This window comes from Ictalurus furcatus, chromosome 7 (assembly GCF_023375685.1).
Source record: "Ictalurus furcatus strain D&B chromosome 7, Billie_1.0, whole genome shotgun sequence".
Lineage (NCBI taxonomy): Eukaryota > Metazoa > Chordata > Actinopteri > Siluriformes > Ictaluridae > Ictalurus > Ictalurus furcatus.
Window position 1 is genome coordinate 16,093,278 of NC_071261.1, and position 16,600 is coordinate 16,109,877.

General features: G+C 40.3%; 1 protein-coding gene across 2 annotated transcripts in view; it reads left to right on the forward strand.

The window, feature by feature from the left end:
- Positions 1-4,414: 4,414 nt before the first annotated feature.
- The window catches only part of LOC128609962 (protein phosphatase 3 catalytic subunit alpha), a 100,827-nt gene continuing 88,641 nt past the window's right edge, over positions 4,415-16,600 (forward strand). The window contains exon 1 of one of the 2 annotated variants that reach the window (XM_053628921.1): positions 4,415-4,796. In XM_053628921.1, the coding sequence (XP_053484896.1) occupies positions 4,736-4,796 (61 nt within the window). In that variant the 5' untranslated portion in view covers positions 4,415-4,735. The remainder of the gene's footprint in view (positions 4,797-16,600) is intronic. The other variant, XM_053628922.1, reaches the window with a different exon arrangement.

The following is a 16,600-nucleotide window of genomic DNA, read 5'->3' on the forward strand; positions in this document are numbered from 1 at the left end:
AAGTATTACAAGCTGGAGTCTATTGTTTTCATTACATGCTATTCTGCAGTTCAGTCAGTAATTTATAATTCTACTACAAAGTGACAGTGGGCCCTAATAGAAAATATCTCCAAGGGATGCTTGTGTCTCCTGAGAGTGACAGAAAGCCTTGGTTTCCATGGAAATTTCCATGGAAATTCTGAAGATTGCATAAAGTTAAGTTACAAAAAACGCATATACATACAATGCCCTCCACTAATATTGGCACACCTTCTAAATATGAGCAAAGAAGGTTGTGAAAACTACTCTCTATTGTTTATGAGCAAAGAAGGTTTGAAAACTACACTCTGTTGTTTAACATTTTGACTAAGGAAATTTGGCCTATGTGTTACCTCATATTTATACCCCTGTGAAAGAGGAAGTCATGGTTGAATAATTTCCTGTTTCTAGTCACCTAGGTGTACTAAAAAAAAGTAAAATATCAATGGGAATATACTTCAAATATATTTTCCCCTTATGAATTCATGGAGGTGCCAATAATTGTTGCACACCTATATTTAACAAAGATATTTTTGGATAAACCTGTGTTGTGTTTGAAATTGTTTGATATCCATGAGAGTATTTTTGTGAATTTTTTTTAACAAAAGATCAAAAGGCTAAACAATAAAGACAATTTTTTTTGATTGTGATTTTGCTTTGGCTTTTTTTTCTTTCAAAATTTACGATGCAATTTGCTTAGTTTTTTGTGCTGTTTTACAGAAAACTACTTGAATTTGGCAAAATTGCAATTGCACAAAATTGTTTTGCTCATGTTCGACATATGTGAATTGACAAGGGCTTTGACTGAATGCGTGTGACATCACATGATGTGTCTTGGCCCAAATCTGCAGTAAATCTGCGGTAATTTTGAAAAATCACAAGCTCCTCCGAATATTGTGGAGTTTGCTTGATTTTGCGTTCATTTCTACGATTGCAGAATAGCGAAATCCTGGAGGGACTACATATTTATAGCCTGTATATGGACTGGGCAACATTAAGGGAAACATATAGATTTATGATACACTAAGGTGAATATAAAACAAATATGTGTAAATCAGAGGTCACATTGTTGTGTATGAACAGAGAGCATCATCTCCGGTGCTGATTTAAATGTAACTCATAGCATGGCATAATGGTAATAACGATGATGGTGTAATGATTTTGCAGTGGTTTATAGAGAAATGCTTTCATATTCTCCTTCAGTTAAAGCTACACTATATAGCTAAAAGAATGTGGACAGTATGTGGATGTCTTTGTAAAAGGCCCAAACCTGTTCCAGTTCTGAACAACTGTGCACAAAGCAAGGTCCATAAAGACTTGGTTTGCCAATGTTGGTGTGGTAGAACGCGAGTGCCCTGCCCAGAGCCCTGACCTCAACCTCAATGAAAACAATTGGGATGAACTGAAACGCTGACTGACCAACATCACACTGCCTGACCTCACTAATGCTCATGTAACTGTATGAGCACAAATCTTCTGTCACATCCAAAATGTAGCGGAAAGCCTTCCCAGAAGAGTGGAGATTATTATCACAGCAAAGAGTGGACTAAATCTGGAATGGAATGTTCAACAAGAACATGTGGGTGTGATTGGTCAGTTGTCCACATATATATGTTTGACCATGTTTTAAGATATGTCAATTCTAAAGCCTAGTTTCGAGGCTTTACTGTATTATGTGCCACATGCTTTGATATTTTAAATATTCAATACCCAAAACAATTGGTCTACTCAATAATTTAAATCTTTAGGATAGAAGCAGATTTTGAAAACTTTTAATCAGAATCCATAATAAAAATAGTAATAATGACATAGAAATTGAACTGTTCCCACACTGCTGGCACCCATAAAAACTGTAGGGCTTCCTCGATTCCTAAATCCCAATTTAACCTCTAGTCTACATGAAATCATTGTGTAAACTACCAGAACATTGTCTCACACACTCATTCCAAGTGTACACCAAGTCTGGATGTTGTTGCTTGACAACTTTACGACAACCAAATCTGTGTTTAACAAGGCCACTCTGGATTACATTAGGACCCATAAGGATAACAAGTTTCAGCATAGTGATAGAGATGTCTTTTATGTTTTCTGCATCTGCGTCTGCAGGGAGGCTGTACTTCAACAAGCCTGACAGGCTAATGTCCAGGCCTCCAGCCGCTGTGTGCGAAGCATCTGTCTGCACATCTGACAGAGAGTAGGACTCGCGCTGTGCCAAAAGCAGCATGTGATAATGCAGCCCTGCTGCTCACTTGCAAATATTTATCCCTGCTAAAATGTCAGGTGAGTAATTCGGTCTGCGGTGACTTCGGAGGACTTTTTGAGCAGGTCTCAACTGAAAGGCCTCAATAAGACAGGATCCATCTTTTTTGTCCTCCCTGGGTTTGCGGATTTTCCCAGGCCTAATAAAATGTCGCAAGGATTTCTTATCTCTGTCTTATGCATGAGAAGGCAAGACAGAACATGGTCAGATGAAATGTGCCATATTAACAATACTTTTACCTGTAAAAGGTTAAATGCACTTATGACATAACAAAATGAAATTCTTTTGGAATTATCCAAAATGCAGAGATGAGTAAAAGTACATGTTACTAATGACAGGTATAATACATCAATCCATTTTCTGTACCGCTTATTCTACAGGGTTGCCTATCCCAGGGGACACGGGGCACAAGGCAGAGTACACCCTGGATGGGGTGCCAATCCATTGCAAGTAAAATTTTCATTAAACAGGCAAATATCTATTTCAAAGGTATATGCAATCTATTTTTGTTTCACTCCTCTTAACTGCCAGGGGCAATTAGCTCAGTAAAACAAGCTATGAGCTTCCATTGGTATTCATTATAATGATAAAATCAGGTAGCATATGCATCACAAAAAGGAAGAACAGTAAATTCCATCTACAACTATTTCATTGGCTAGGGCTAGTATGTAATACATATTCTTCCTATGTTTGAAAAAATAGCATTTACGACGCCGACATTTTAAACTGAATTATTATACAACCCTAAAATTCCAACTGTAGAGCGAACTCTACAGGACTTTGTTATGAACCATGTAATTTCAAACTTTTATATCTTTATGACAGCTTCACAGCCTCAGTAAAGTCGAGGGTTATCAGACTTCATACTATAAAACTTTTAAGAACACTGGATGATAAAATGCAACCCAGTTCTGTGTACAGTACCCAGGGGTGTAAGCATAATGTCTGCTCTCTGTGCAAATGCTCTTCCCTCTTCATATATCATAAAACAACAACAACAAAAAATTTTGTGTGTGCCTATTGAGGGTCAGTTTCACTTAGGTCACCTAAGTGACATAGTAGGTGCATAGTCACCTTTTTACACTTCAGAGTGGCAACATGAGATGTTTCAGCAAGATACTGACTAATTATACAATTGACCAGGGGTGATGTAAAGGGGGACTCATACAGGGTTCATGTTGTGTTTCCTTTAAATATGACTGACATGCCTGTCACTGATAGGCTGTATTAATCTACTCTCTAGACTATAGAAAGTGTGGAATACTTTTCTGTTGTCATGTGTATTTATTGTATTGTTTGCACTCATCTCACACTGTCATGTATGTGCACTTTCTGTACTCCTTTGTACCATGCCAATGTATTACAGGTTGCACCATCATCTTGGGAAAACAATTTTTTTTTTTTTTTTTTTTACAATAAGTTCAAAACAATCCACTTTAAGACATTTCTTCACAGCAAATAATCTGATGTGGATGCCAAAATGAATACTCATATTGATCATTTTATCTTTGAAAGAGGGGTTGAGCCCTGTTAGCATGTTTATACCAACTGCCCTGGGAAAAGGAATGAAAATTGTGCAGGATTGGAGGCCCAGAATTACGGAAGCCCAAAGAGGCCATGCTTTATTATTTCTTTCTTTCTTGTTTTCCTCATGATTTAGACTTAATTTTCTCTAATTAAAGTTGCTTTCCCGTGATCTTGAGATAACAAAAAAATTAAGTCGTGATCACGAGAAAACAAGAAAAAAAAAGGGAAACAAATGGCCTTTTAGGGCTTCCTTACAAAAGACGGTTCCGTTTTAATTCACAGGGAGAAATACGAGTTTCACCCAGTCTTAGTACCGCAAGGCAAGAAATCACTGTCATCTTCAGTATTAACATGATAGATCGTCGGCCTAATGGTGAAATATCCACTGCAGGTATTGTTGTTGTTGTTGTTGTTGTTTTTTTTGTAATTCATTTGCATGAAATTAAGGAAAAAGTCCCATCACGTAGTACATAGCGTTCCACCTTTAGGCGTCTGTACTCATATGACAGATCTTGAAATCGGGCAGTTTACCCTAAATTGTACACTAATAAGAGATTGACACATCGCAGAGCCAACCAACAGCCAGCACTGTATAGCGGGAGGCTGTTTTTGACCAATAATCAGCGGTAGCCTAGAAGTGGGCGTGTCGAGTGCAGGCAGGTTCGGTTGCACTGCTCGTGAGGGAGGGAGGGGTTGGTTGGTGGTGGTGCTGTTTGAGAGACTCGCTACAGTAGAGCTGTAAATCAGACTAGCTACAGTAACGGCGCTGAAATTTGTTACCCTGTTGCAAGTATTTCTGGCGAGCGATATCACTGCAGTCTCCCGTTTTGGGGAAAGAGTTGTTGAGCGAGGACTACAGCAACGGACCCTTTTTTATATACATATAAATAAGAGAGAGAGAAAGGCGAGCACACACACATTTGACTGGAAATGTCTGAAAACAAACCGAATGATGAGCCGAAGTTGTCTACGACGGATAGAGTTATTAAATGTGAGTATGAAGCGCGCCAGGCTAAAATGGCACGGGGTGTTGTGTTGTCTTTTTGTGTGTATGTGTGTATGTGTGTATGTATGTATGTATGTGTGTGTGTGTGTGTGTGTGTGTGTGTGTGTGTGTGTGTGTGTGTGCACAAAATAAACATTTTAATGTATGCAAAACACATCTTCACGCTGCAGCGTTCAGGGGAAAGTTCGGTTAATGGTCTGGTAAATGGACCAGTTGCCTACTTAGGAGGGGAAAAACAGGGTGTTAGCCGGCTGGAGCGGTGAAAGTAGGAAGTGAAGGTAGTTATTAGCGAGTTAGCAGCACGTCTCATTCGCTCACAATGACAGCGTGTACGCGACTGTATTTGTGTCCTAGTTGTCAATAGCGTCATATTGTCTGTCACATGTTGGTGGGGTTTAATATCCCCTTGGTCATATGTGTGTTTACTTTGCGCCATAGGGCGTTATAAACGTTGTTTTAGCAGAGCGCGCGGTGAAGCGTGAAGGCAGTACACCCAGGTGTTGCTCAACAGCTCTGTTATCTTCTGCTATGATAACGCATATTTCTATTCACAGCTTGGTTGCATGGTGGACCAGAGCACTGGTACAAACTCACTCATTTGGTCTGGTTGTTTGTTTATTTATCTACTTATTTGTTTGTTTGTTTGTTTTTTTATGTATGATTTTTTTCTAGTTCGGTTTGTTCGTGCTGCAGTTGGACAAGTCGTGGCCCGAGTTGTTTGGAAACCCCTTGCTTTCTATCTTTCTTTCTCCCAGAAAGATTACAGTCTTCATATTTTGCTCATTCTTTACTATGTGATCTTGTATGGTATGGTGTTCGTGCTCTCAGTCAGCTGTGATGGGAATTCTTTTCAGTGAGTCATATCATTTGGCTCAGCTCACCCATAAAGAACCGAGTCTTTCGGCTCCCAAACGGCTCATTGGCATTTTTTCTGTCCCCTTTAAACCAGACAAAGTTTACAATATAATATTTTGACCAGTGGTGGTTGTTCTTTTTCTAAACTCTTTTTTTTTGTTTTGTTTTGGTCTAAAAATCTCTTATTTTGTCTCCCCCCCCATTGTAAAATCAGCAAGGCACTTCTAATGTGTCTGCATGTTTGCATTGATGTTATTGTGCCTCCTGTGTGTCTGAGTCATTACGAAGATTTATTTCCATTTATCCTGCTAACTGATCACTTCCCCTGATGCACTTGACCACATGTGATTATTAACAAGCCGGAGTGCGGGTGGATCCTCCCTGTCCTGCTGGCTCATACGCACAGCTGAGAGACGAGCGCACATGTTAGAAAGAGGTTTCCATGGAAACATTTTGATTAAGGGGGCTTTCACACTGGCAGTTTTAGTCTGAATCAGAGCATGTGAGAAATTGGTTGTGTGAAAGCTGTCATGCAGACCGGGAAGCGCATCACGGTACCGAACTCGAGACTACCTGTAAGTATGAGGTGGTCTGAGTTCGGTTGCACTGGAACTGAGCCACTGGAACTGAACCGATTCATGTGCATGTGAACGCAACACGCACTCGGGTCCAAATTTGTTCAGGAAGTAATGTAGACCGGCACATGTTTTCATTTCACTGCAAGTTATATACTGTATATAATTGTGTATGTGACAAATAAAATCTTGAATCTTGTTTCAGCTGATGACGACGTCATTAGTTTCCACAACACACGTGTACCATCAGTGGCAGGGGAGCATTGTGGAACACAGAAGAGGTCCAATGCTGCAAATAATATCTGCTGCTAATAATAGCACCAAAATAATAACAAAAAAAAAGACCAAAAATATGGTGAGTCGCGTTGTGTTCTCCATGCGCGTCTGTGGCGAATGCACTTGGTTCGATAGTCTGAAACCTGATCGATGCCGTGGGAGGCACCAGGAACAGTCGCGTTTGGATTCAGACCACAGCAAACGTGGCTAGTGTGAAAAGCACTGAAGAGTAACAGCACTGGTGTGGGAAACAAAGAAAAAACAAAACAATCTCGCTTATATACTGTATGCGAGCCATCTCTCAGCGTTCAACTACAAGAGCCGACTCAAAGAGCTGACTCGTTCATGAGTTATCTATAACTAGTGTTAAATCATATATACTTTTTTTTTCTCCCCTAATTCTAATTAAAGTTTAAGAGCCTTTAACCTAAAGCTATAATTCTGCAATCTTCTGGAAACTCCTTGAACTTAACAGTTGTGCGATTTGTTTATTTCTGGCATCTGTTTTTATTCACTGACCAGTTCAGGAATGAGTCCTTGCACGGTACAATGACCAATTCTTCTGAGATATCCCCTTCTGCACTCTCCTTTCACCAAGTTAAATGCCTATATGCTAACTTCAATCAAGCCAACTCTGGAATACGGTGGGGCGATATGATAAAAAAATATCACGAAACTTGTGGACATTTCTACAATACACGATGTGCATCACCATATATCATTTAACTAACAATCTGTCTGCAAAACGGTAGTAAAATAAACAAAAAAAATGTTAAACTGAGTTTGACAATACTTTTTTTTTTTAATGCCTACAAAGAAGATTAAAAAAATTGTCATATAAAAAATATCCACTCAGTACCATTTCATTTGTAATTATTAAAAACATAAGAAATATAGCACCATACCAACGATATCTCAGAAAAGTGTATCGCGTAATCATTTATCACGATATCAATATTATATTGATTATATTGTCCAGCCCTATATTTGGAGGAGCTTGCAATTTTTCAAGATTTCCACAGATTCGGTCCAAGACGTGTTATTTGACATCATCACAACGCGCATTCAGCGATTCACGTGCGTCGACATGAGTATCGGCTAAAAGGTCTGATTTATCCACAAACATCACTGTGAAAGACCATGCGAAACAATTTCGTGCGATTACAGTTTTGCCAATTCATGTAGTTTTCCACAAAAAAAGCACAAAATACTCCACAAATTGCAACATCGCAAATTTTGAAAAAAAAAAAAAAATCAGCAGCAAAATCAAGCATTTTTTGGCCACAAAACTCCGCAAAATCCTGTATGGACTGATACAATGACCAATTCCCCTGAGATCTCTTTGCACTCTCCTTCCACCAAGTTAAATGCCAATGTACTGCCGTCATTGCAGGCAAGCACTTTGAATCCTGCTGCGATCCATTCTTTGGGTATGCACTGTTGTGGAAGTGCACCCTTCTGATACGAATTGATTGCTTTCATAAGAAAGCCCTCGGCGAGCTGATAAGACTTTTGCTCTCGTTCGTTCGACTGCGTCTCGTTAAGACGCCGCTGCGAAGAGCAGTTTCCTCTCATTGGCCATAGACTGCGAGCGAAAGGGCTCAGAGTGCCTTTGGAAGGACCCTGCGTTATAAATATTTCACGAGATCGTGGCAAAAGGTATCAGAGTAATGGGTACAGTGGCATAAAGTGCTTTGCTCAGGGTGAATGGAGTTTTACGGGGTGGGGATGGAGGAGAGGAAGGAAAGAAACGCTGCTTCCGTTCTCACCTCATTAGCTGCTGGTTTGATGTAATGATGTAAGGACAAAATGGATGCCATTTGTTTGTTTTTTTAAATAGAAGTAATTCTAATAGAAATATTACTGCTAGGGCAATGGTGACTTGTATAATTTACTGCTGCACATCTTCCATTGATCACCTCTGTAAAGAAAGATAAACCAAAGCATGCACATAGTACAGCAGTTCAGCCTGTACCGAAGATGCTTTCATGCCTGGCGTTATTTCTTCAATTCAAGCTCAACGAGAGTTAATGAGCAAAGTGCAGATTCATTTTCCAAAACGCTGCGTCACTGTCGGTCGCATATTAGAATATTTATTCAGCTGCCCAAGAAGCCTCTCGTTTGTTTACCTGTCCTGCTCTCCCTATATTTACAACATGGCCGGTCTGTCTCTAGTGCCGTCTGCTAGCTGGCTTAACCATAGCCTCACTGTTTATAAATCCGTTTCCGCTATGCGCAGGCGAAATATACCAGGTTGTTCGCCTGCATCTTATTTTGCATACAGTTTTCTCCTTTATGCCAGGGTTCCAGGAACGGTTTCGGTTTTAGAGACGCTCAGAATTCAGAAGTGATAGTGAGAGAGATTTTTGTCTCTCCTGTCAGTCGAGCTGCGCAGGGCTGGAATGTTCAGCAGCGTGTCTTTAGTCTTAAGTGATCCTGTCTGTTATGTAATTCCGTGTTCCTTGAGGTTTTTTTTTTCTCGCTCAGCTTCTGTGCCGAACAAAAGACTCGCTCCTTATGCTAATGGTGCCTTTATGCTTTCAGAAAGAAAATCTGAGAGATAGAAGGCAAAAGTAAAGCCGATGGATAGGCTTAGTCCACAGGTGTGGCTGAGTAAGAGCTGAAATGCATTCATTACACCTGCTATTCATGCAGCTACAATGTGTTTGCTCTCTGTGGAAGAGTGGATATTACTGCAGGCCAGCCTGCTCTCAGAGGGCACCGTGGATTTGATGTATTATTGAGCGAACGGATTAAGATTTTGTTTCACTACGGAGTAGGCTGTGGGTAGGCGTGATGCAGAGCAGAAGAACCTTTTGTGTTTTTCTTTCTTGAGGTTTCTTTAATTCATCTTTTAAATGCACTATTGTTCTGAAAAATTGATAATGACTGCGTAATCGAGGTAATTTTAAGTTTCCTGTACAATTAGGTTCATTACCGAATCAAGACAATAGTTAAATAATTTCTAATTGTGAGGTTTTTTTTGTGTAGTTCGCATAATTCCGTCTAGCAATTCTTGCTCATTTGAAGCAAAGAGGTGTTAAAAACCATTTGCGTCTCGTTCCTGTTTCTGCGTGTGCATGCTTCATGGGAACTTTAATTTGATCAAGGCACTTGAGGTGAAAATGTGACCAGACCGGACACATTGGAAACGCAGAGAATTGATGTGTTAACACAGTTAACTAGCTGATGGCATAAGGTGGGTGGGATTTGGCTGGTCATTGCTGCATAGCTATGAAGCCAGGCCAGTATTATTTTGACGCTTTGAGTGGCCCTTAAGAGCAAACCTTTTTTTTGGAAAGGAGTTACTGTAATAAAATGGACACATATTTTTAAAAAGAATATGAGTTGCTAGTTTTGAACTTAAGCAGGTCTTCTAGTAAAATCTGTCCATTCAGTGGCCATCTCGACGACCCTCCGGGGCATCATCTAAATAAACGGAGGAGAAATTTTTAACAGCAAATCATCATCATTTTAGCATCATCAAACAGTTTGTTGTCCTTTAGTTTTTTTGTTTGTTGTTTTTTTTTTTTTTGAGGTTGCTCTAACTGCTGTGCTTGAGGTACAAACCTTGATTTACAGCTGTTTCTATAGTAACGGCAGACCCGAGAGTAGTCTTACCGAACGACTTACTGCTCCCTACATATGTGCACTACACAAGACATAATAGTTTCTACACCCTATGTATGCACTATATGGCCAATTTATAATTCTCAGCTTGGTAGCCATCTCCTCTGAAGTTGAACTAATCTGCATTTGACAGGTTGTTTCTGTTACAGTTGACATGAATATGTCTTTGGTATGTAAGCTGAAGTGTAATATGTTATTAGTATTAGTATGGTATTAGGGTGAGTACTGCCCTTAGGTATGTGTAAGGATACACACATTTATGCAAGCATATTGTTAACACATTTCTCTGTATCAATAAAGTAATATTAAATTTTTTGAACAAAATGTAAGATATCTATCAGAAATGACAGAATCCCATGAGATTAGATATACTGATATGGTTTTTTTTAATGATAAATTCTAACATACAAACAAATAATGAATAATAATAGACAGGATCCGTTATTTAAGCATGTTGCACAATAAAATATATACAGAATAGTCAACATCATCTCTGTTAGGATATCGCTAGCTTTCTGAATAATGCAACTGAAAAAGGTCTGAATTCAGTGATGTTTATGTTCGTTTATGCTGAGTGGGATTATTTCCCCTGATTTTACTTTCACTTTTTCTCTTAAATGACCTTTCTTTGATGCTTAAGTTCAGGCCCGTTCTCAAACAACAACAACAAAAAATCTAAGTCATTTTGGATAAGGATCCAGTAATTATTCAGCTTACATGAATAGCACTGTGGAAGTTGAACATTTAAACATTCCCCTACTGTGCTGTATAATGCTTTGTTAACATACAGATGTTGAGGAATGCACTTTGTCAAGAAATTAATCTTTCAACCCCTAAACAAAAGTTTGCTTGTCGTGCAAGTGGCCATAATTAGTGCATGCGTGTAGTGACCCGTAAGAACTAAATCAAGTCTGAGAAGTGAAAACATTTGGGGAAAATATATATATATATATATATATATATATATATATATATATATATATATATATATATATATATATATAAAATATAAATAGTTTTTAAAAATTTTCTCTCCATCCTGAGAAATTCTGTTGTTGCCTTTCTCCATGTCCTGTTTCTCTGGGGTATAAATGAGGTTGCGCAGATGGGAATCACGTTTTGTTGTACAATACCAAGGGAACAAAACCAAAGAACTTTCAACATAAATGAGACTGACCTGCAAAAATCAGGTAATGGAAATGAAAATACATATGGCGTTAAGAACATAACAAAGTGTCTGATAATAGTGAATTGGACCGGCAAGAACACTTTCCCGCATACAGTGAGGAGGATGGTGAAGGTGATTAAAAAAAAAAAAGGCCCAAAGATCAGAAACGTTTTAAAAATTTGCTGTTGATCCATGTGGTTTTCAAGTTTCAAAACCAACAGCTAAAAGCTACTTTCATAACAACAAGCTGTTTGGAAGTTTAGCAAAATGAAACCCTTCCATTGTAATACATTAGAACCACAGCTGGCATTGTGTGTTGTGGTCAGATGAGACCAGAATCAAATTCTTTATTCATGTACACCATCGGCATGTGTTCCTACAAGGAAAAGCAGCCAATGCAAAATATAAGGGTGGCTGCGTTGGGGCTGTTTTGTAGCTGGTGTTTCAGGGGCTTGTAAACATTGATAGCATCATGAATCCTGCTAAGAACCTGGATATTTTAGCTCAATACCTGATTGCCTCTACCATGACGTTCAGACTTGGCCATCTGTAGAGCTTTCAACAAGATGACTGGCCAAATACAGTTAGAAATCAACACAGAAACAGTTCAAAACCCACAAAATCTCCAGATTTGGACCCTAGTACAAACACGTGCTGGAATTGTACTCCCCACGCACTAACCTAAGACGCTAAAGGAGTTTAAAATGTTCTGCATGAAGGAGTGCACCCAGATCCAAGAGTCTCCAGTCTGGTTAGACTTTACATCAGGATGTATGTCAGAAATGCTGCTAATTTTCACTACCCCATGCTGGCTTAATGGAATGTAATAGGGTTATGACTCTTGGGAATTGTTTATGATCAAATTAGAAGAACAGTTGGACAAATTCATTAATTTAATAAGTCATTAAAAGACACCTTAATTACTTGTCTCGTCAGCCAAGCTGTGAGTATGACTGGGTTCATTTCTCATCCTATTATCCCGTCCCAAATAGCACGTATGATTATACTGCCAGTTCCTTTGTAGCTCAACTTGAGTGACTCAGCAAGTGGAGCGTTTTCTCAATGTGAGGTCTGCTGAGAGATTTCATAGCGCAACCGTGTCTGACATTCGACTTATGAAGATGGACACCGGGCTAAGCGAGAGAACCTGGCGGCCCTGACACTGCCTTTTGAGTCATTTTAGAAACTTTTAAGTAACTCAACATACTCCAACCACAAGCTTCAAGCCACCCACTGTTTATTGTGGATTCAGGTTGTTTGTTTCTCACACCTGTGCCCACTCACTCACCCCCCCATTTCCATCAGAATAACTCAAAGAAGGGCTTTTCTTCCTCACAAACAGACCTGAAGAGTTTATTCAGTTGGCTTTTATATCCAAAACCTGGCTTATTGGAAGCCTGACAGCCAAATCCGCTTTATTCTTAAGGGTCTAAAGTCAAATTAGGGGTTTCTTTAGTATTATGGACATTAATATGATACTAAACCTGGAAATTTAAAGGATCTGGAGAGATTCTGTATGGAGGAATGGTCTCTGATTCCTTGCCTTGTATTATCCAACCTCATCAGGTATTATAAGAGAAGACGCAAAGCTATTTGTTATCTTTGCAAAGAGAGGTAGCATGAAGTATTGACTGAAGGGGTGCCAATAATTGTTGCATACCAATATTTAACACAGATTTTTTTGTTTGTTGTTAAACCTGTTGTGTTTGATATCCATGAGTGCAGAGTATTTTGAACAAAAGATCAAAAGGTTAAACAATGACAATTTTTCACAGCCTTCTTTGCTCATATTTATCAAGGGTGCCAATATTAGTGGAGGAGATTTTACGTTCTCATATATTTACACCAATTTATTCTTAGTATTTTCATTGTATTCAGATTTTATAGTTCCTGGAAAATGATCAAAACAATTTGATGTTCAAGATACAAGATTTTTATTTGTCACATACACAATTATATACAGTGTATAACTTGCAGTGAAATGAAAACCTGGCCTACTCCTCTTTAGACTGGGCATTAAATACTAAATTAAACTGAAAAAGAACAGAACTTATAGAAATAATAATAAGAGAAGAAGAAGAAGAAGAAATTAGAAATATGAAATATATGTACAGGAATGTGCAAAAAGGGGTGTACAAAATATATAATGTGTTACATGTCTTAACGATGCAATGCAGTGTATGGAATGTCGATGGAGTGCAGAGTGACTGTAGAGCCTTTATGGAGTCCTAAGGGATCTTTATGGAGGACATGTCTGTGTTGAGGACTCTGATGGCCTGAGGGAAAAAGCTCCTCCTAAACCTCCCAGTTTTAGCCATCAGACTACAGAAGCGCTTGCCTGATTGCAGCAGGCTGAACAGACCGTTACCAGGGTGGGTGGAGTCCCTGATGATTTTAGCTGCTCTTGTATGGCATCGCCTGGTGTAGATGTTGCGCAGAAAGGGGAGAGCAGACCCGGAGATGGGTCACCACTCTCTGCAGGGCTTTGCGGTCCTGGATAAAGCAGTTTCCATACCACGCTGAGATGAGTCAGTAAACTTTCTATAGCCCTGTTATAGAAAGTTTTCAGGGTTGCTGGGATTGGCTGAATTTCCTCAGCAGTCTCAGATGGTACAACTGTTGTCTGGCTTTGATCCCCTGAGCATTAGCTTGATGCGTCCAGGTCAGGTCTTCAGAGATGTGTACTCCAAGGTACATGAAACTGCCCACTTTCTCCATAGTGGTCCTGCTGATCTCGAGTGGGGTGTAGTTCCTCTGCTGCCTCTTCCTGAAGTCCATAACCAGCTCCTTGGTTTTACTGACATTCAGGGAGACACTGTTAACCTGGCACCAAGCTATGAGTTACTCCACTTCGTCAATGTAGGCAGCCTCGTTGTTGTTTGAGACGAGGTCCATAACCACTGTGTCGTCAGCAGACTTAATTATGTGTCCGCTCACAACTTCACCTCAGTCATGTGTGTAGAGGGAGTTTAGCAGGGGGCTCAGGACACAACCTTGTGGGGCTCCGGTGCTCAGGATGATGGTGATGGAGGTAAACTGGCCCACTCATTACCTGAGGTGTGCCAGTGAGTAAATCCAGGACCCAGTCACAGAGGGGAGCAATAAGGCTGAGGTCCCTGACCTTGGAGGCCAGTCTGTGTTGGACTATGGTATTGAAGGTTGAGCTATAGTCTATAAGCAGCAGTCTCGCATAGTTCACTTTGTTGTTGTACGTATGTGTGAGGGTGGTGTGAAGGACTTGAGAGATGGCATTCTCAGTAGACCTGTTGGGGCGTGACCTGTAGCGCAGCTTCCAATAAGGTAAACCAGTGCTGCACCACCCTCCTCTCCAGAGCTTCCTGTACAAGCCTTTGTTTATATTCTGGCATGAGGAAAATGGTGGCATGGTCCAATTTACCGAAAACCAGTAGTGAGTCAGCCGTATATCTAGGCCAAACTTTGTGAGCATCCACTTAAAGCAGTGGTCACCAACCCTGTTCCTGGAGATCTACCACCCTGAAGTCTTTTGATCCAACCATAATCGTGCCCACCTGACCATCTAATAATTGCCTTAAGAAGTTCTTCATCAACAAAAACAGGTGTTAGATTTTGCTTGGAAATGAAACCTGCAAGGAGGTAGATCTCAAGGAAGAGGGTTGGTGACCATTAACTTAAATGCTCTCTAGAGTTATATATGCCCCACCCCTGGAGGTGGGTCTTGCCTAACCATACAGTAGCAGTGTGTTAGCAGCACCAGTAGTAACTCTTTAGCAGTAAACATGGTTTAATGGTGTGTTTTTGGCAGTACGTCTTCCAGCACACTACCATTTAGTTGAGGGGGAAAAATGTTTGCTGTTTATTCATTTTATATCATTTATTCATATTCATTATTCAATTTCCTTAGACTAAGTAAGAACATGATTCCATCGTTGTACACCGTTGGGGATTCTCCATCAACAAGAGTAATTATAAAAGGCTCTTCGCTGTTCTCATAATTAGCTAGATCTCTAAACTACTGTCAGGTGTTTGGGGGGGCGGTGTATGTCAAACGCTGTTGTGTAAGTCAGTCAAACACTTTAACTCGTTGTCACTCTGACTTCCTGTTTCAGCCATTTCATGGGGGCTTTACAGGTAGAGTCAATGTTCGCTATATGTAACATTTTCTAACCCTCTAGACATTGTGTGAATCAGGGAGTAGGAATATTTATTTCTATAAATCAGTGGTCACCATCCCTGTTCCTGGAGATCCACCTTCCTGAAGACTTTAGCTCCAACCGTAATTGTGCCCACCTGACCATCTAATCACTGCCTTAAGAAGTTCTTGAGCAACTAAAACAGTCGTGTTGGATTTTGGTTGGAGCCGAAACCTCCAGGGCGGTACATCTCAAGAAAGACAGTTGGTGACTACTGCTATAGAGTATTTCTACTCTAAACACAAATGCTCTTCAAAAACATATATTTTTCTTTGCAGAATGTCATTTTGTAAACATATTATGGTGATCATTTCAGAGGTCTCTGAATAAGCTGCCTTCTTTCTCTACTGTGAGACAGTATGTGTGTTTCACAATCCTCCTGACAATTTACAAGAATGCAGAGCTCCATCATTGTGTAGCGATCTCGTGCAGTACTGCAGTGCGTTCAGGTGGCCTGGCATTTGGGGAAGTGTGCCAGTTACTGTGCAGTGTGTGACAGGACGGTCTCTCAGCATGTTTGGGTGTGGAGGGTGGCAAGAGCTGAGCTGCTGAGACCACAGACACTTATGTTGACGAGAAGAGCGACAGTCTCCCTGTCAGAAGAGCAGAGTAGAGTAGTGTCTGGGAGGCTGAGAGGAAGGAGAGCAGACTGAAAGGAGAAAACAGTTACCTCAGCATCAACACTACAGCTCTGCTTTAAAGCCAGTAGTATAGAACAACACTCACTCAGCCTGACACGCTGACTACACTCACTCTCCCATGTGTGACTAAAACAGAAAACCCCAGCAATCTCTCAGCATAACCACAAGCAGTAGTGATGGGAAACCATGCCGAACGCACTGGTGTTGTGAAACAATGCTGAACAGACACAGAGCGCATTTATTTTTTGTGTTCTCCTACTCAGACCAGCTCACTCCCAAACACCCCAGTGCAGTAGCAGAAAACACTCCTGACCTCAGATGGAATTAGTGTGGAGTTTCCTGGAGGCACTGCATGACCAGCGTAGGAGGGTTTCAGGCAGAGGAGCTAGAGAGTCCATCTGTTCAGCCTGGCGCTGGGAGAGGTGCAGTGTGACACAAGTATGTACTGTATGTACACGGGCAAGCTGAGCAC